General features: G+C 42.0%; 1 protein-coding gene across 2 annotated transcripts in view; it reads left to right on the plus strand.

The window, feature by feature from the left end:
* Nucleotides 1-10,340: 10,340 nt before the first annotated feature.
* SH3RF1 (SH3 domain containing ring finger 1) overlaps nt 10,341-20,415 on the plus strand; it is a 180,796-nt gene continuing 170,721 nt past the window's right edge. The window contains exons 1-2 of one of the 2 annotated variants that reach the window (XM_059374174.1): nt 10,341-10,705; nt 12,252-12,739. In XM_059374174.1, coding sequence (XP_059230157.1) covers nt 12,347-12,739 — 393 coding nt within the window. In that variant the 5' untranslated portion in view covers nt 10,341-10,705; nt 12,252-12,346. The other variant, XM_059374183.1, reaches the window with a different exon arrangement.

Below are 20,415 nucleotides of genomic sequence, written 5' to 3' on the forward strand. Positions count from 1 at the left end.
TTTGTCTTGCTCTACAGATAAGTCTTACCATTGGGTTAATTGATTACTGAGATGTTAGCAGTTTGCTAAATTAATTGAGAAAGATGGCTACTGTGAAAATAGTAAGAAGTCATAGTCTGTAGATCTATTGCTCGGCCCAACTGAGAAGGCTGGAATCTGAAAAAATCAGCCATTGGAGGTAGGCCAAGTGACTTACATGCTCAGAAAAAAAATCTCCGAAAACTGAGGTTCAAGAGAAGTTTAAGCCAAAACCCATAGCTGATGATTACTTACCAAAAGTGGTGAGGAGGTGGTGAGGGGGAGAGGATGACTCCCAACATGAGAGTCAAACACCAGAGCATATCGCAGGCCAAGAATATGTAAAGACTTCGCATTCCTTCTAATGGTTAGAATCACAAGTGGAGATGAAGATGGGTCTGGAGCTTAGTGATAGCTCAGAAAAGTGAAGTTGCTGACAGCCAGGGCATTTGGGTTGGCCCCCTGATCTGCTCTTCCTCCCACCTGCACTTCCAAACCCTCGCCACTAAAAGATCTGGGCTGCTCCTAGGGATGCCTGGGTGGCTGATATGGTTAAGTGTCTGACTTCGGCTCAGGTCATGATCTTGGGGTCCTGGGATGGGGCCATATTGGGCTCTCTGCTCAGTGGTGGGGGAGATCTGCTTGTCCCTCTGCCCCTCCCCTCCTCCTGCTTCTCTCTCTTTCTCTCTCTCTACCTCCTCCTGCTCTTAAAATTCAAGAGTTCCAGAAGTATTTGTAGGCTTTATGTTCACTGAGAATTAGGATAGAGAAACCAAGGAGGGACAATCATTTAAAACTTGCTTTTGATTAGAACATGTTTTTTTTTTTTAAGATTTTATTTATTTCATAAAGAGAAAGAGAGAGAACAAGCACGTGGAGTGGCAGTCAGAAGGGGAGGGAGAAGCAGGCTCTCCACCAAGCAGGGAGCCTGATGTGGGGCTCAATCCCAGGACCCTGGGATCATGACCTGAGAGCCAAAGGCAGCCACACAACCAATTGAGCCACCCGGGTGCCCCTAAATAAAATATAAAAAAAATATATTTGGGCAGCTCCTGGTGCCAATAGAAAGAGAAGAAAGACAAAAACAAAACAACAACAAAAAAATGATAAACACAAGGATTTAAAAATATAGAATTTTGCTCTTAGAAAAATGCTTTTAAGTACCTCAATGTAAAATAATCCTGTCAATACTAACACTAATAAATTTTTTTAAGATTTTATTTATTAATTTGACAGAGAGAAATCACAAGTAGATGGAGAGGCAGCCAGAGAGAGAGAGAGATAGGGAAGCAGGCTCCCTGCTGAACAGAGAGCCCGATGCGGGACTCGATCCCAGGACCCTGAGATCATGACCTGAGCCGAAGGCAGAGGCTTAACGCACTGAGCCACCCAGGCGCCCCTAACACTAATATTAATATTAAGACTAGTTAAACTTTACTGAGGTCTTACTAAGTGCTATGTAAATACACTAAGTATTTCAAATGTATTCTATCTCTCTTTTTAAAAAAGATTTTATTTATTTGTCAGAGAGAGAACACATGTATAAGTAGGGAGAGCAACCAGCAGAGGGGGAAACAGGCTCCCCACTGAACAAGGACCCCCCCCAGTGCGGGACTCGATCCCAGGACCCTAGGATCATGACCTGAGCCAAAGGCAGATGCTTAACCAACTGAGCCACCCAGAGGTCCTTTTATTCTCTCTTTTAATCAAGCTTCACCACAACCAAAGAGATAAGTACTGTCATCTCCCTTCTACTGATGATGAAACTAAGGCTGACAACATTAAATAACTTTCTTAAAGTCACCTAAGTAAGAATTTCCAGAGTCAGAACTCAAATCCAAGGCAATCAGACACCACAGTTAATTATTCTGTTTGTACAAATCCAATATTTATAATGATGGCCTGGAGTCATCCTGAAATGTTAATTTCCAGTGCCTTTTATTTCAAAACCCAGGGAAACTTAAACTATATTTCAAATATTTTTAGTCAAATAAAACTGAGTTTTTCAGAGTGACCCATTCTTCAAGGATTCTGGATAGCGGAAGCTTTAACTGTACTTTGCAGCTTCTTACTAGATTTCAGTAATTATAGCTCTACAAATTGATTGAAATTGAGTTACAAATAAAATTTTTATGAAATGCTATAAAATATACTGGTTGTAAATTTTGAGTACTACATAAATTTTATCTATTGCATTTCCTTGCAAACTTCATTTTTTTTTTAAAGCCCTCTAAATGTTTTTGGCAGGATTTTTTTTTTTTCTAAAAGATACTTCAATATGGACTTTTTCTTGGCAATCCATATGATTTCCTGAAGTTCCTGCTGAGTATAAACTTACTATGTAAACATAAAACTTGATTCCCCAGTAAAAGCATCAACCATTTGGAAATGCCAACAGGCTTTATATGCAATTTGCAGCTTGTGAGTAAGGTCATCCTTTTTTTTTCATATTTTCTCTAATGCTTGTAGTATTGACCACAGAACCCTTAGTAAGAGTATTTGTGAATTCTTCTTTGCTTCAGGGCTTCCTGACCTTTTGACTAAACATTCCTTGATTTTCCTAGGGTAAAGAATCTGATTTAAAAAACTCCAGCCAGCTTACCTGATCACATTTCCTCCAATATGTCAATTTAGCCATAACTGCTTTGAACATCTAACCTTTCCTTAACCCCCGTCACATTCATACAACTACACATAACAATATATACAGTTCCTTTTCATTTATCAAAAGAAAGAATCCTTGGGGAATAAAGATTTGACAGCTCCTGTTACAAGATAATTGTAATACTTAAAAAAGAGAGAGAGAGAGAGAGAGAGATGAGACAGATGGTGTACACTGGAGACATGTGGAAGTTTGCTTGAAAAATAGCTTCAGAAATTCAATTGAGACTGAAGAAATTATGCAAATTATCATTTTTGCATAAAAGCATCATAGAAAACAAGGAAATTATCTTCATCTTTAGTCTTCACAATTTTGTAGAAGAGAATAATGTCAACTAGACTGATACCATCTTGGTTTCCTATTTTTTAAAAACTCTATCAGAGCTCATTTTAAATTACAGAGAAAAAAGATTGTTTTGAGTAAGACAATTAAAAACATTATCTTCTATATTGCTATACTTAGGTATAATTCATTAACATCAACCATTAATTCATTTTTTGATGAGTTGATACTTTAATTGTATCATGTTTAATCTACCTGGGGAATGGTTTGTAATAAATTTATTGTATTTCATCAAATTAAGTTCAGTGGCATAAACTGATCATGGAAATTTAACTTTAAAGATTTTATTTATTACTTTAAGAAATTTTTCTTTTTCTTCTTCTTTTTTTTTAAATTAAGATTTATTTATTTATTTTACAGGCGTGGTGGTGGGAGGGAAAGGGAGGGTGTCTCCAGAAGACTGGGCCCTGAGCATGGAGCCTGACACTGGGCTCGATACTGGGCTCAATCTCACAATCTTGAGATCAAGACCCCGAGATCACTACCTGAGGCGAAACTCACTACCTGAGTTGGATTCTTAACTGATTTCCACCCAGGTGCCCCACTTTAACAAAGTTTCCAAATTGCTCCTTTAAACTTTATGTTTGCCTGATTCACACATGACACAAAATTTCAAAGAAAGAAAACAGGTACAAAAAGCTCTAAGAATAGAAATTCTAAGGATCAATGTGAAGGTTGGGGTGAACATTTTGGAGGTATGGGATTAGGGGAATAGGGACAGAAAACCAGTAAGGAAATTGATGTCAACAAAAGGAGGAAAATCACTTACTGCATTCAGGCAAATTTTCGGAAAAATGAGTTAAGCATAATATGATCAGTACCTAGTGTGATGATAATCATGCTTTTAAAAATATGAGTAAACACATTTTATTTGGGAACAAGGAAGAGAGAAGGGGAGGCAGTAGCTACAAAAGAAAATGTTATGATGGGATCATTTCTACTCATTTTGAAATCACAGAATATAGACTGGTGTTTGGGTACACATGTGAGTTAGGGTGGATAAATTGAGAAAGACCCACATCTTCTGCTCAGTATTATAATGAAGAAAGAAACCTGGGTCATATGTTATGAGTCTCTAGTGAATTCAAGCACATGTTCTTGTGTGTGTGTGTGTGTGTGTGTGTGTGTATTTAAACTGGCCTATTTAAATGCATTAGGAAAGTCAACCTTTATCTTTAAATTTTATCAGAAAAAAGTCTGAAAATTGATAAACAATCTTTAATATATAAAGATAGATTACCAGGAAAGATTATGGAATTTCATTTCCCGGAGATGGTTAGATAAAGTGATGGATATTTATCTCCTCTTTCTCTATAGTTATGTTAGGTGAAGTTTGCTTAGAAGCAAAAAAGACCACTGGAAGGTTTAAACTTTGAGAGTGATAATGGAATTTGACAAGAGAAAGTATTTTTTAATAGAAAGGAAGAAATCCTATTATATTTTCCTCATGTAGGTTAAGTTTTTCTTTATCCTTGGGTCAGAAAATATCAGGGACACCTAGTTTTCAGGCATGTTTTCACTGGAGTTTAACAGCACTGAGCTGTTAAAGTTCCGAGGCGTGATAGGGGTGACTCTGGTCATGTTTGGGGTCTTAAGGCAACTTGGAGCCAGCCAAGTGTGTGTTACTTTGGGCAGACTAATATTTTAGCTGCACTTTAAACTCATATTCTTTAGAAATCTGTCTAGTATGGGGTACCTGGGTGGCTCAGTTGGTTAAGCATCTGCCTTAGGCTCAGATCATGATCCCAGAGTCCTGGGATCGAGCCCCTTGTTGGGCTCCCTTCTTAGCAGGGAGTCAGCTTCTCTCTCTGTCCCTTTCCCTCGCTTCTGCTCTTTCTCTCTCTCTCCCAAAGAAATAAAATCTTTAAAAAAAAATAAAAGAAAACTAAAAAAAATCTGTCCAGTGTTTTTTTTAGATGAGAGACAGCACTGCATGGTGAAGTGGGCAGTGAAGAGGGAGACAGACTGGAATGAATGGAGATGGAAATACACAATGACTCTTCTGTTGTCCCCAGAAAACCAGGAACGGCTTCAAGCTCCCATATCCTTCTCAATAACACCAGAGCTCTAGAGGGCCCTTTAGAGATGTATTTCCTTGGTCAATGCCCAGGACACATCTCTTTTAATGTGCCTCTGGGTGACTATATGTTTGCATTTCTCAAATTGTTGTCTCAGCATCACCTGCATTAGAATCACCTGTTTCTTGAACCTCTGCAAGACCCACTGAGTGAGAGTCTCGAGCAACAATACTAGGATGTCCATATTTTTAATGAGCGTTGTAGGTGATTCTGACTTCGCTAAACCTCAAGACCCACTCCCTGAAGAGGAGGTTTAGAACTGGAGTCAGCCTAGAGCACTGAAGCCCTCCCCAGGTATTCCGCTGTCGAACTGTTCCTCAAATATTCAGACCTGTTTCAAGAAGGCTGGAAGAAGATTCAGTTCAGTTACCTCCCACTCATCAGTCTTTCTCCCTAGCATCCATCCGATTGAACTGAAATCTTTGGGGAGTGTCTATAAATACTCCATCTGCTCAGATTTTCTGCCAGACAGTGGAGTTTGCACCACCTTCCCACTACTGTAGACCAAAATAACTTCTTTGGGTTTGCCTGACTCTAACTGATCAGGGCCCCTTTTCCTGACAACTAAGGTGCTTCAGGACCACTTGGCTCTTCACAAGAGGAATCCATTGCCTGAGATGTCCTTTATGCAGTTAGGGTGGAGATACACTTTTAATGCTGGAGAGAACCTTAGAGATAATCCAGTTATGTGGAAAAAGGTGCAGACGTACATAGAAAGGAGACTGGAAGCAAACATTTTATTGAGCCCCACTACGTGCCATAAAAACGCTGAGCTAGATTTTTCAATGAGTTTTGTCATTAATTTTTTATGATAAGCTTTCAACGCAGATAGCATTATATGCATTTGTATAGATGAGGAAGTTGAAACTCAGAAAATTAGGGAAATTTGCAAAGTCATTTAGTTAACAAGTAGTGGATTCAGGATTGAATCTAGATGTTAATATATATATATGTATATATATATATATATACACTATGTATTAATATATACTATATATTAAAATTTTTTTGTTTTTGAGAGAGAGAGAGAGAGAGAGAGAGAGAGTGGGCATGTGCTGCATGAGTTGGGGGAGATAGAATCTTAAGAAGGTTCTACATCCAGAACAGAGCCCTATGTGGGGCTCAATCTCATGATCCCCAGATCATGACCTGAGCTGAAATCAAGGATACTTAATTGACTGAGCTACCCTGGTGCCCCTCTAGTAAAAATAACCATAATTTATTAAGCACTTACCATGTGTTGGGCATAATTCCAAACATTCTGTTTTTATTGACTTATGTAAAATCTCCACAAGACCCCTGGGGCAGGTAGTAGTTTTAGGCCCATTTTACAGGAGGAACTTAGGCACAGAAGACTAAACTTGCCATCAGTCACCCAGTTAGTAGATGGAGAAGACTTTGATTCTAAAGCTCTCTCCAGAATCAAGTACTCTGAAGAGACTGAAAGCAGAGAAAGTATTTACTGTTCAAGTAGAAGATCAACATTCCTGAAATAAGGATTGGGAGAAGGGGCAGATTTAAAAAGCACTTCTAATGATGTCTGGATCATTGATCTGTGGGGGAGGGAGCAGAGGGAAAAGGGGGGGAGCTGGAGATAACTTTTACTTTTCCTACTTGCTTGGAGAATGAAGTAGATGGTGACTGAGGCTTAGAATGCAGACTGGCATTGCATTTATGTTCTGTGTTACATAGCTGGTATGTGATACGTAGCTTTTTCTGCAGCTTAACTGAGAAGAGAATCGTGTCCTCATCTTCTACATAAAAACTTATTGACTGATAGATTATAAGAAAGGCTGTCAATGGAATTTGGAACATTGACTGATTTCCTATCTGTGGGCCAGTGAAGCACTAAGTATGTATGTAGCTTTAAGATTGTAATACATGTAATTCTATACTTGATTAATTCTTTATTTGAGAATCAGTCACTGGTATCCACCATGGGTTGGCTGTCCAGGCTACAATGGTAAAGAAGACAGACCCGGTCCATGTTTTCAGGGAGCTTATATTCAGGTAAGGGAGATAGGCAATAAATTAGGAATCAAAAAATGAGATGCTGGACAGTACTATGAAGAAGACAAACAGGATGATGTAGGGGCCAAGTGACACATGAACTCATAAGATAGGGAAGGTGCCTAATTTTTATTCCCACTATGATAGAAAGAAATTGATGAGGTTTGAGAAAGGGTATAATGTGATCTCTTATGCATTTTTTGTATTTTGCTCTGGGTGTCACTATATTCAGGGTAAAGACTGTGGGGACAGGGGTGGAAGAAAAGCGGGTTAGGAGGGCCAGAGGAAAAGAGTGATGGTGGCTTGAATAAAAGTGTAATGGAGGTATTTTGGGGATAGCTGGCAGACTTCTTGATGGAGAGGGATGGAGAGGAAAGGGAGAAATCGAAGACAACCCCTAGGTTTCTAGTTTAAACAACTGGGTAAATAGTGCTTGCATTTTCCAATGTCACAGCAGCTGGGCGCCAGATAAGTTTAGAAGGAAAATGATGGTCAGATACATGTATGTATATGCATGTATAAGCATGACCCCAAAGCTTACAAAAGAGGGCTCTGGTCTGGGAATTTAAAAGCCTGATTTGTGTCATAACATTATTACTAAAAGCAATAAATGCTTTACACCTCATTTTTTCCCATCTGCAAATGGGGACGATTATATCTATCTTTACTGCTTCAGAGGGATGCCTAGAAGATAAATGAGATAACTCTTATGAAAGTACTTTGAAGTCTTGGGAGGACCAGAATTGTATTAAGCCAAGCTATCATTACTGTGTACAGGGTGTGTTTATATTTTTCTCGTATCTACTCAAAGTCATAGGGGCCATAAGTATATCATTCTTACATTCTTTATGTTCCATTCCCAGAAGTGATAAGATGAACATGCTTCTCTTTCCCCAACTGTTCCTTCCCCTATAGTATTCTCTTGATTGGATTTTGCAAGTGTTAGTGTTTTCTCAAACTTTTCAAAGACGGTGGGAAGGATTTTACCCAGTATAACTCTGCCAGGGTAATTTTTGGCAGATAACGATAATGAGATCTTTCTTTAATAGAGAGGTGCAGATTACAAAGAACCAGCACATTATTTCATTGACTCTTCCAAGAACACTCTAAGAAAGGTATTATTTTTTCACCATTTGACAGAAGAAAGATGGCTCAATTTAATTTTAATTTGCCTAAAACTTGCTTTTACAGCTAGAGTAATTAAGGCTAATAGAAGAGTTGTGTTCTCCAAAACATAGTGAACTAGCACCAGGGACATTCAAAGAACGGCAGCCATGTGCCAGTTACTATTCATGGGATGTGTTGGGGGGCTCCCTTGTTCACTTTAGTCTTGGACACACTGTCTTCAGTTCTTTGGTAATGGGTGTGACTTACTGATTTTCTGGCCTAGTTTCATGAGCTGCACCATTCCACCCATGACCTTATATACTGTTCTCCGTAAAAACAAACAAAAAACCAAAATAAGAACAAAAAAATTGTCCCTTGCTCTCCAGAGTAATTACATGATTAACAGTGTCCTCTTTCCCCTGGGAGCAGATATAGTACTCTTAGTTTTCCCTGAGGCGTTTTGTAAGAAAGGGTACTCGGAATCCAGAGATCTGAGGTTGAGTCTTGGTTCAGCACAACTGACTGCTTGACCTGGGGATGAAATGAACCTCTTTGAACTTCGGTTTTAAGAACTATACATTGCATATACTCATATTTATCTGTTTACTTACTATAATCTTCCAGTCAGCCCCACTTTGATCTGCACAGGTCCAGCTGCAGAATACAGGCTAAGTAGTCACTTTCAGAGTGCCTTCTTTTTAGATTATTGGATGAAAAATTCTCCATGCTGTTCATTCTTTCCCTTGCTTTCTCAGCCCGAATGCACATGTCTTTGCTCGCTTCCAATGAAGGGGGAAGCGGCTGTTATTTCTGGTATTCACACAATATGATTCTCAGCATATTAATCTATTCAGAACAAAGCTAAGGAGGCATAAGGTCTGAGACTACAGTAAGGACTGAATTAATGGATGCAGAATGTTTAGCACATACAATGAATGATAATTATTAACTGTTAACTTTTTTTTCTCTTTCTTAGGTGATCTCATTGTTCTCGAATAGTTCAGCAGCGGCCTGGGTGGAGACTAGAAAATAATCTGGCTCCCCTTCAGAATGTCACCCTGCTCGCTGGCTAGGCAGGGATTTCTTGCATAATATCTTCAAGTCCTCTTATTTTCAGTTTCTGCACACCTTTGAGGAAGGGTGTTTGGGATACCTTTTTTGTAAGTTGATGGGGAATGCAAATAAAACCAAGGCAACGTTGAGATAATGACAAAATTTTAATTTGTTTCCCCCTCTGAATCGAGTTCTGAAAAACAAATCTCAAAACCTGTGGACATGTTTTTCAAAACTACATTTCAGAGTTTACAGGTGTGCGCCTGCGGCAACCGAAACAAAGATTACAGTGACGGTTATGGCTGCCTCCCAGGCTCAGATAAAAGAGGCGCCTCTCAGCTCGCTCCCCGGTGCCAGCTCACCTGGGGTCAGACTTTTGAGTTTTCCCCATTTAGGGCGGGTACAACAGTAAATCCCCGCAACTGTTTTCCCCGTCTCGGTCCCCTCCCATTTTGAGTTTCTGGGTCAGCCATCCTCCCAGCGGGCTCGGGTTTGTGCCCCGGGGAGGCAGCGTGATGCCTGGACGCAGGAGGCCCGGGGAGCAGTGCCGGCCAGCGGCGGCCAGAGCACGGGCGGGTGGACAGCTGCCCTGGGACTGTTTTCCCCGCTGATCCACCGGGCCTCTCTCGGACCTCGGGGTAACGACACTTAACTCTCGCTCTACCGAGTGTCTCCGCAGGCCTGGGCGTACAGATGCACGGGAAAGTGGGATCCGTTCCCGCCAGGGCTGCTCCCGCCCTTTCCCCGGCCCCCGCCCCTCCCGCGCCGCAGCCGGTCCCGCCCCGAGTCGTCCGTCCCGGGCCGCCGGGCACCACTGGGCCTGAGTAGGACGCGGCCGGCCCCCGCCCCATGGCGCCGTCCTTCTTCACTCCGCCGCCTCTCCCAATCCTCTCCCCCTCCGGTTGCTTCATTTTTCAGGCGCGTTTCCCTCAGGGAGAGGCGTGTGCCCCCAAACCGTCTACCTCCGTCGCTCCTGGGGACCCCGCTTCCTGGACTCTCAGCTCTCCAGCGCCCCCTCAGGCCCCCGCCCCCACTCGCCCTCGGCGGGGGAGGGGGCGGGAACCGCGCGCAGGTACCTCAGCGCCGGGAGGAAGGCGCGCCGGACCCGCAGTTCCCGGAGGTGCCGCGCCCGCTCCGGGGGGAGGCGCTGTGGTGCGGAGCCGCCCCCTCGCGCCCCGGGCGCCCGCAGTGGCTCGGCGTCCTCCTTCTCCTCCTCCTCCTCGTCTTCCTCCGCCCTCCTCGGCTGGGAAAGTGGGAGGCGGCGGCGGCGGCGGAGTGTGTGTGTGCGCGCGCGAGGGGGGCAGCAGAGAGGAGTCTCCGGGTGCCGCCGCGGCGTCAGAGACGCTGCGAGAGGCGGGCGCGGCGGGGCCGCATCTGCATCGGGCTCCGCCGCCGCTGCGGGGCCGCGAACAAAGAGGAGGAGCCGAGGCGCGAGGTAGGGCGAGGGGCGGTGCGGGGAGCAGACGCGGGCAGACACCCGCGGCCATGGAGGAGGTGGTCGGGGCGCCCGCTCCCCTCCGCGCTAGTCGGTCCCTCAAGTCCCTCCGCCCTCGGGTCCCCGTGGGCCCGGAGCCGGGACGGTGCGGGCTGCCGACTCCCGGCAGGAAGCTGCCCGGGCTCGGTGCCGCGGTCTCCCCGGGCGCAGCCCGGCACTCCCTTCTCTCCGGTGGTTCGCTCTCTCTGGGGACTCCCGCCTCATCTCTGCGGCGTCATAGATGTTTCCCGAAAGGTGGCACTCTGTGGGGCTGACTTTCGCAACTTAAGGCTGCGGATTTATTTTTAAGTCCTTGAAAACTTCCAGCAGTCGTTTGGGGTGGGGGTGGGGGGATTTATGTGCCCGGCCTGACCCCAAGGGTGGTGGAGAGGAGTGCTGTTGAATGAGATCCCGGTTCCGGCAGTGGCCAGGCTGCAGCGCCAGCCCGGGACCTTCCCTGTCCCTGGTCGCCAACACCTGGCTCCGGGGTGTGTCTGCGGCGAGTTGCCGCCGCGTCTCCCTGCGGGTCTGGCAGTACCTGTGCTTGGCAGCGTGGGAGAGGGGCGCAGCCCTGGGGCTCGCCGCTTCCCGGCTCTGTCCAGAACAGCTGTTAATGCTTCCATCACAGTCTTCTTACCCTTTTTCTCTTAGGTATTCCCCTTTACATTTATTTTGGTGGTAGGGGAGAGCGGCGCAGTCGCGGCTTTAAATGCTTTTTCCTGAATGGTCCCATTTTCATATTATGCTCACAGTTTTCATTCCAGCATTCCATTGTGAAATTCTTTTGGTGATAATTTTGCCAGATTTTCTGAATGGGATTAGGACAGGCCGTTCAGAAATCCGTTTCAGAGTTTTGTCAACCACTACCCTGAAGGGTGCTTTTATATTTCAGCTGCTTTCAAACAAATCTTTAGTTGTGTCCTTTAGAATTGTCAACCTTCCGCTCATTTTGGTTGGGCAAGATGAAACAGTTCTATTTTTAAGGGCAGCGAAGAAACATATGTATTTAATATTGGGATCATTTACCGCAAGTGATCACATGAGGCATGGTTTTTTAAACACTAAAGTAGCTTAAAGATTGGGAAGTTTGTTGTGTTTAAAAGTAATTTCAGGTAGAGGAAACTTTCGGTTGCTTCTGTTCAGCTTCTCATATGAGTTGAGGACTTGATTAAGGCAGCCAATATCACCTTGAGGGCTGAAGAAATGTTCTTTATTGCATTTCATAAATCCCATTTTATTGCAGGAATTCTGTATAGTACTTGATAGATATTTCTGCACAGTGAACTCCTAGATATCTTTAGGGAATAATTTTGAATTGTTTGAAAAGCCCATTTTGATTTTAATTGTTGACTTTGGAGTTCCGGAACCACATTCCAAAGCAAAGCTGCACTATTTAGAGGAAGCACTCTTGTGTACTTTTTGGTTCTTGGCTCCTCTGTGAACCTTTTCCCCCAAATAACAGTACTAATTTTCTGTCTTCTCTCCTCCCCATTCCCCATTACTCCAGAGCAAAATCTGAAATGGATGTTACATGAATCACTTTAAGGGATGCACACAACTATGAACATTTCTGAAGCCTTTTTCTCAATAAACTAGATAAAGATGGATGAATCTTCCTTGTTGGATCTTCTGGAGTGTCCGGTGTGTCTAGAGCGGCTTGACGCTTCGGCAAAGGTCTTGCCTTGCCAGCATACGTTTTGCAAACGATGTTTGCTGGGGATTGTAGGTTCCCGAAATGAACTCCGATGTCCCGAGTGCAGGACTCTTGTTGGCTCGGGTGTTGAGGAGCTTCCAAGTAACATCCTGCTGGTCAGACTTCTGGATGGCATCAAGCAGAGGCCTTGGAAACCTGGCCCTGGTGGGGGCAGTGGGACGAACTGCACAAATGCATTAAGGGCTCAGAGTAACACTGTGGCTAATTGTAGCTCAAAAGATTTGCAGAGCTCCCAGGGTGGACAGCAGCCGCGGGTGCAAGCCTGGAGCCCCCCGGTGAGGGTGAGTAGCCTGCAGAAGCAGTTTGGTGAATGAAGGTGGTGACAACTCCATTTTTTTCTCTATGCTTTTGCTTGATACTTTCTAAATCAGTTCATTGCTAAAGAAGCTACACTTACTGGAACAGACAGGAAATTATGCCTCAGGATTTTTTTTTTTTCTTTTGGAATGTGAGTGGATATAAATAACAAATTTGTGTTTTTAAAAATTCTCTCCAGATACTCTCTATTACCATTTAAGATAAATTTTGGGGAAGAGGTAGCAATTATTCACTGAAATCTAAAACAAAGCAGCTTTTTGGTGCCCATTTTAAAATGGCAATTTGGCATGATTTTCCCCTTTTTCATGGAGTTGGGAGAACCATAGTTATGTATATATGTACATATATGATACAAGTTACACATATGTATGTGGGTGAATCATAAGCTGGAAATTAAACCTTAATTTTTATGTTGCATTGAGCTCTTCTAGCCATTCTCTTGGTTTTATGAATGCACAGCACAGAATTTACTGGTTGGAGGAATTCTTAACAAATCATGGCCACAGGTAGCTGAGTTTCGTTGCTGTAGCAACGAAATGTCTTAGCACTACGTGTAACAGAAAACCTAGCTTTATGTTGGGTTATGTAGGGAGTGAAATGAAATGTTTCCATCAAAATGATTTTTCTGGGGTTTTGGGTTTGGGCTGAAATAATTTTAAATGAACCTAAATATTTGGGCAGTTACCATATTTTAAATTCCTAGAAGGTAAGTTATTTTGAATAGATCTATATTATGTTGTGGGTGATGGTATTCTAGTAAAACACATTCTCATTTTTGTAAAGATAAGAAGTAGTCATGAGCATCAGATAATTAAAACAATTTCATTTTTGTTGGAAGAAACAATTTTGATAATTGGCCAAACTGACAAAATATAGTTTTGAAGAACAGTTAATTTGCATAAGAATTTTTTTTTTCAAATATTCATGGGAGAACACTCATAACTGACTTTTTTCATTTAGTGTTACAATAGCCATTGGGATAGGCATTATATAGTATAAATTCACAGATGTGAATATCAGAAGCTATACCATTCCCTCACTTCCTTCTGAAGTTCATCCTTTAAAATGATAGAAAGTATTTTTATAACTAGATGTAAAATAGGAAAGAGTTTTATTACTAGGAAACAATTGCTTAGTAGGATATCAGGCTTCTTTTGATTTGTATTCTTTTTTTTTTTTTTTTAAAGATAGTGAGAACTTTGGGCTAGGGTAGTTTTCTTTGCATATTTGAAGCCCATGTATTGTGAAGTTGGTCTGCTTATAGCACTTCCCTAGGATTTCCTTTATTTTATGGAGTTTACTGGTGCATTGACTATTTATAGAATCATTAATATTTTAACCTTACAGCCAGTGATCAATTTGGTCATTTCTGAGACATGTGACCCAGGTCTGCTTAGCTTAATGAGGGAGTAGATTTGCTTCTTTGGAGATTTTATTTCCCTGTTAATTAGACTAGAGACTTGTAGCCTCTGGCTATGAATGGAAGTGTCTTAGTTGTTGACACATTGCTTTACCTGTTGTGAGCAATGCATTGAATGTTTGATTACTGATAAAAAGGAATTTAAGAAAAGGGTTTCAAGCATTCAACTTAATGTCTTTTGAATTTTAAGTTTTCTTTAAAAACATAAAAATCGACTGTATAATGCTGTAATGTTCATTTATTTCAATTGCTAAGCTCTCAAAATTGAGCTTCACTTTCTTTGGGTAAATTATTTTGAGGTTTTGATGATGTTACTGTTATTTTTCTGGCTTATATGAGTTCCTGTTTGCTGCATGTTTTTTCTTTAGCATGAGGAAAATTACTCACTGAGAAGCCCTGGTGAACTTGGATGAAATAGTTGAGGTTAAAAAAAACAGAAGATGGTGTCTGTTACTTTAAGGGGTGGGGAGGCACAGAGAGCAGAGGACAAAACAAGAAACAAAATTACTCAGTAATCTGAGTTCATGCAAATGCTGCAATACTTATAAAAAGACCAGTTTTGTTTTCTATTGTAAAATAATTTCTCATTAGTAGTTACTGGTACCTTTTGCTTTCAAACATTCAAAGGAACCAGGGTTGCACAAATAGTCCAAGTACCTGAAGGATAAGTACATCCCAGAAAATACTTCTTTTAAAAAAGAAATCTGTAACATACAGACATGTGGAGGTTGTAATGCACTCCTTTGGCCACTTTCCTGAGGTGAGTGACCATAATAAATCCCAAACATGCATTCTCCTCTTTTAGATGTTCTGACACAACCAAGTGGTGCAGGAGCCTGTTTCCACATGTTGTGTAAAGCTGAAAGTGATAACATATGGAATGTTGCTTCAGTGTATTAGTTATGTTCTGTGTTCTGTTAGATTGTGACCATGTGGCTTCCTCATGCACTTAGCCGAGGTAGATTGAGTGTTATCAGCAGATATGAACATTTCCAATGTGTGACACAGATCTTGTTCCCAGAATTTGAGTGTTTCCTGCTCAATATGAAGGAGAGAATGAAAAAGTGTTGAATTGGAGTCACTATGGGGCTCTGTCAGTTCTTTACCCCATGTGAAGAATTCTTTTGGTTTTAGGCCAAAGTTGAGCAGTGGAATGAGCCACAGGGAGAGGGGGACTGCAGATAACCTATTTAAAGGACTAAAAATACCTGCAGAAGATAGGTAATATATAAAAAAATTAATACACATGCAAAATTCCATATAGAAAACATGTTTAAGTAATTTTGACAGAATTGTGACATAGGAGAACCGTTAAATTTCTGCTTTCTGTGAATGGTTCCATTGGTTCAAGATCTCTTCATATCTGTGTGTCATCTAGGAATCATTAATGATTTCACACTGCCTCTATCTCAAAGTGAGTTTATTCAGCAAAAATAAATCTATATAATCACTGATTTACACTGATTCAACTTCATTTATTCTTTCCTTTAGCTAACAAATATTTACTGAGCACTTATGGGTGCCAGACACTGCTCTAGCGGCCCAGTAGGTAATGATGGATCAACCAGATACGGATTCCACTTATGTACTTATGAGTATATGCCAGTCTTGTGGGAGAGACACATGTTAATAGCATAATAACAATGCAAGTATGTAATTAAATTTGGTAGAGTTACAACAGAAAGCTAGGAGAGAGGATAGGAGAAGGCCTGTGTTTAGGGTAGATGTGTGTTTGTGTGTGGGGGGTATCTTCAAAAGCTTTCTTGAGAAAGAGGCATTTGAGCTGAGATCTTAACGATAAGATGCTATTAATTAGTTGAGAGAGGGCTGGGCAGGCGAGGAGAAGGAGAAGAGTATTCCAGTGGCCTTGATCTGTAGTGGGACAGGTATGAATCCTGTGAAGAACCAGTGTAAGGTGAACGTGGATTGAGCGTGGGATGGGATAGTGACCTGAGAGGAAGCCTCAAGTGAGTCATGTACAAGGTTATCAAGAGCCACCACAGGCCACATGGGGTTAAGGGCCAGAGGAGTGGTAGAGCTAGTAAGGGCTCTGCATTTGGGATTAGAAAGATGAATCATTAGGAATCAGCAGTCATCAGGACTCAGAATGGAAATGGGAGTTTTGTGTCAAAGGACTGAGAGAGAAAGGGAATTCTAGATTTGGGGGAAGAGGTGAAATTTCCTTCTCCAAATGTGGAGTGTGCTTTCATCTCTCCATAGCTGCATTTGCAGCTCCTTTCTCTCCCTTTCCCTGTTGCTGACTGTTATGGGCTGAATTGTGCCCCTGACCTCCCTCCCTCCCCCCATCATAAGATGTGGTCGTTTCCCTTAGTACCTCAGAATGCAACTGTGTTTGGGGAATAGCAACTTTAAAGAGCTGATTAAGGTCAAATGAGGTCATATGGTAGGCCCTAATCCATGGTATGAGTTGTATTTGTTTTGTTTTGTGTTTTTGAGTGAGCAAGAACAGGGTTTACAGACGGAGAGAGAATCCTAAGCAAGCTTCATGCCCAGCCTGGAGTCCAACATGAGATTTGATCTCACAACCCTGAGATCATGACCTGAACCAAAACCAACAGTTGGACGGTGTACCCACTAAACCACTCAGGTGCCCCATGACTGGTATTCTTATAAGAGGGTATTAGGACACAGAGAGACATAGAAGGAAGAGCATGTGAAGACACACAAAGATGGATATCTGCAAACTAAGGAGAGAGACTTCCAGAAGAATACAACTCTGTTGACATCTTGATCTTAGACTTCTAGCCTCCAGAACTGATGAGATATGTATCTGTTGTTAAAGCCAGTCGATCTGTATTACTTTGTTATGGCAGTACTTGCAAACTAAACACTAACTGTGGATGTACTCCTGAATGTTATCCTCTTGAATGGCCTTGGTCCACTGCCAGTCCCTTCTGTCCTGGTTCCCCCTAAGACCTGCAGTAGTCCAAAAGTTCTGTGCTTTTTACTCCCAACGTACAGTAACTTCGAGCAGTTCTTTGGTCCCCTCTACCCCCCTCAACTGCCCAAGTGGCCTGGTATAGTTTCACAAAATAGACAAGGTTTATGATCAGAAACAGAAAATTTTAGGTTTAAAGAAGGAAGGGTCGGGAGGAGAAAACTGTTACTACTTATTTATCTCTCAGGTTCTTCTATAAGTGGAGTTTAAAGAGGGTGCTTTACTGGACATTGTGGGTCTGAGGCATTGCCCAAAGGAGAGGTGGCAAGAAGAGAATTGAAGGAAGGGTAGGAGAGAAAGTCAGGCCTGTGCTTTGGCTCCGGGTAGGGTATGGGAAACTACTGCTATGAATTGCCCCATTGGCCATCTTTAACCTTCAGTCAGTGAACAGGTACCTGTGGAGAAATTTTTTCTGGTTCGGTTCTGTGTTGTGATCTATCCTAGAACGGAAGTGGCTTTAATGCATGTTTCTGTTGAAAAAGAGTTTATGGGGAGGTAGAACAAAAGAAACAACAAAGAAGGCAGCATATAGTGAAGCATCAAGCTATGGGATAAGAAATGGAATAAGTCTCTATAGTGAAGTTCATGTATTGTGGCCCCTGAACCAAGTGTCTGGTCAAAGAGTAGAGAGAGTGTGGATTAGGAGGGATGGGACATGCTTCCCTTCAGTGGAAGACAGTTCAGCACTGACACAGGAATTGATGCCTTCATTTGGTGGTTTGGATGAGGGAGGCATCTGGCTGTTTCTGAATGGCTGAGTTAAAATAGAAATGACCTTTTCATGTCTGAGCACATGTATCTGTCTCATTAAAAACATTACACCTATTTATTGAGGTATAATACACATGGAGAGATATGCACCTAGTTTAAGTGAACAACTAATTGAATTATCATGCTTCATTTTAAATGACTAGGATTTTTCTCCCTGTTTTAGAAATTAAGGTAATATATGCTCATAGTAAGAAACTGAATGATGGAAAAGGATGTAAAGGAGAAAATCAAGACTTCTAATCTCTCCATTCTTAATCTCCAGGGGTGACTACTATGAAGAGGTTTTTGTGTGTGTATGTTTTTCCAGAAAAGAAATTAATAGAAATAGGGTGACATTATATGTGTTCTTCTGCAGTTTGAGGTTTTCTGTTTAATGATTTATCTTCGTAGCTTTCATTGTGCTCTCACCGATGTATAAGAGGGCATTCTGTTGTATCATTCTCATTTTAGGGTTGTGGAAAGGATGACCAAAAGAGGTTGAATAACCTGTTCTAGGTCTCCTAGCTAGAAAGTAATGGAGATAGGGTTTCACCGCAGCCTGTCCGATTCCAGTAGCTTCCTCCCCTTACCCACACTCTGCTTAAGTGACAGACATTCTTCCTGGGTTCTCGTGCTACTTCAGATAGGGACAGGTTTTAAGTGGAGGTTCTGGTGTCTTTACTGCCCTTACTGTGTTCACTGTTGTTGTTTTAAAGGGACAAATGAAGCTGTAGTGACAATAGACCAGGAAACCAGACCTTCTTTAGCTTGGTGCATGGCAGGAGTGTGGTTTGGAGGTCAGAGGTTCTGGCCTTGGGTTCCATTGCTGTCATCAACTGGCTGTTTGGCTTTTCCAGACTTTGTCAGCCCGGAACTGTAGAACCTTAAGTCCCCCAGTTCCATGCAGGGAGTAGGGGATACAAGGATTGCTGAGTTTGGTTCATCTTGCACTTTAAGAATCTTTTGTGGTATCTGGCACATATTACACACTCAAAAAGAGATTGTTGAATGAATGTTTTATTAGTTTCCTGGAGCTGCTATAGCAGAGTACCACAAACTGGGTGGCTTAGAACAACAGAAGTTTATTTTCTTACAGTTCTGGAGTCTGAAATCAGGGTATTGGCAGAGCCATGCTCTTTCTGAAACTCTCTGGGGAGAATCCTTCCTTGCCTCTTCCTAGCTTCTGGTAGTTCTGGCAGTCCTTGAGGTTCCCTGGCTTGTAGACACATCACTCCAGTCTCTTCCTCCATCTTCACATTCCTTCCCAGTGTGTCTCTGTCCAAATTTTCCTTATCTTATGAGATACCAGTCTTTGGAATAGGGCCTACGCTGAAGTAATATGACCTCATCTTAACTTGATTACATCACTTTGACTCTATTTCCAAATAAAGTTGCATTCACAGGTATTGAGGGTTAGAACTTGAACATATTTTTTTAGGGACACAATTCAACCCATAACAGATTTAATGAGTGCAGGAGTGAATGATTGAGTGATGTGATTTCTAATCACCTTCTAAGGATCCTTAGCTGTATATTCTCTGAACAGTTTATCTGTCCTTAACCCCTTTCTTTGTTCTATTTCCTAGGAATTTGAGAGGCAGGGCAAGGGGTTGTGGGGGAAGGGAGGGAGAAATGAAACAAGATGGGACCTGGGAGGGAGACAAACCATAAGAGAGTCTTAATCTCAGGAAACAAACTGAGGGTTGCTGGAGGGGCAGGGGTGGGAGGGATGGGGTGGCTCAGTGGTAGACATTGGGGAGGATGTGTGCTATGGTGAGTGCTGTGAATTGTGTAAGACTGATGAATCATAGACCTGTACCCCTGAAACAAATAATACTTTAAATGTTAATAAAAAAAATTGGTTAACATTTTCTGTACTGGTTAATAGTTACCTTATGGATAAATGCAAGAATTGATGTGCAAACATTCTGAAAATTATAAAGTCCCTGTAAATGGACATATTATTATGAGTATCATTACTATAAAAATGATCAGTCTTCCTCACAAGCAATTTAATATCATTTCTAATTGGGTGACAAGAACCAAATACTAGAGAAGAAATCCAAAAGATCACTAAAGGAAAGTAGAGCTATGCAAAATGAGGACATGAGCTCAGTTGTTTTGGTCCCTTTCCTGTGAGAAACAACCTGATGAATGTTCATTCTCTCTGGCTATCCTTGCGGGGTTCTTTCCCCATTCCCCCTACTTTGATTACCATTCCCTCGGCCCTTATTTTTCCTGTGGCTTACTGAAAGAGAGGAAATGAAGGGGAGATCATTCTGCTATTGCTGGCTGGACAGAGGAAGAGAGGAAAATGAGATAAAGTCTACTTTTGCTTTCATCATCTGCCCTTGCTGCTGTTCTTCCTGCTCTCTGAATAGCCTCACTTCTGGAACGTCTGTAGTCTGTCACTTTTCTGCCTTCTAGCCACCTTGCATTGTTCTGTCTGCAGCCATGGTCTGCGTTTTCCAAGTGGCTAAGATGGGGGAAATGGAAGAAGTGTTGGAACA

The sequence above is a fragment of the Mustela nigripes genome, chromosome 1 (genome assembly GCF_022355385.1).
Source record: "Mustela nigripes isolate SB6536 chromosome 1, MUSNIG.SB6536, whole genome shotgun sequence".
NCBI lineage: Eukaryota > Metazoa > Chordata > Mammalia > Carnivora > Mustelidae > Mustela > Mustela nigripes.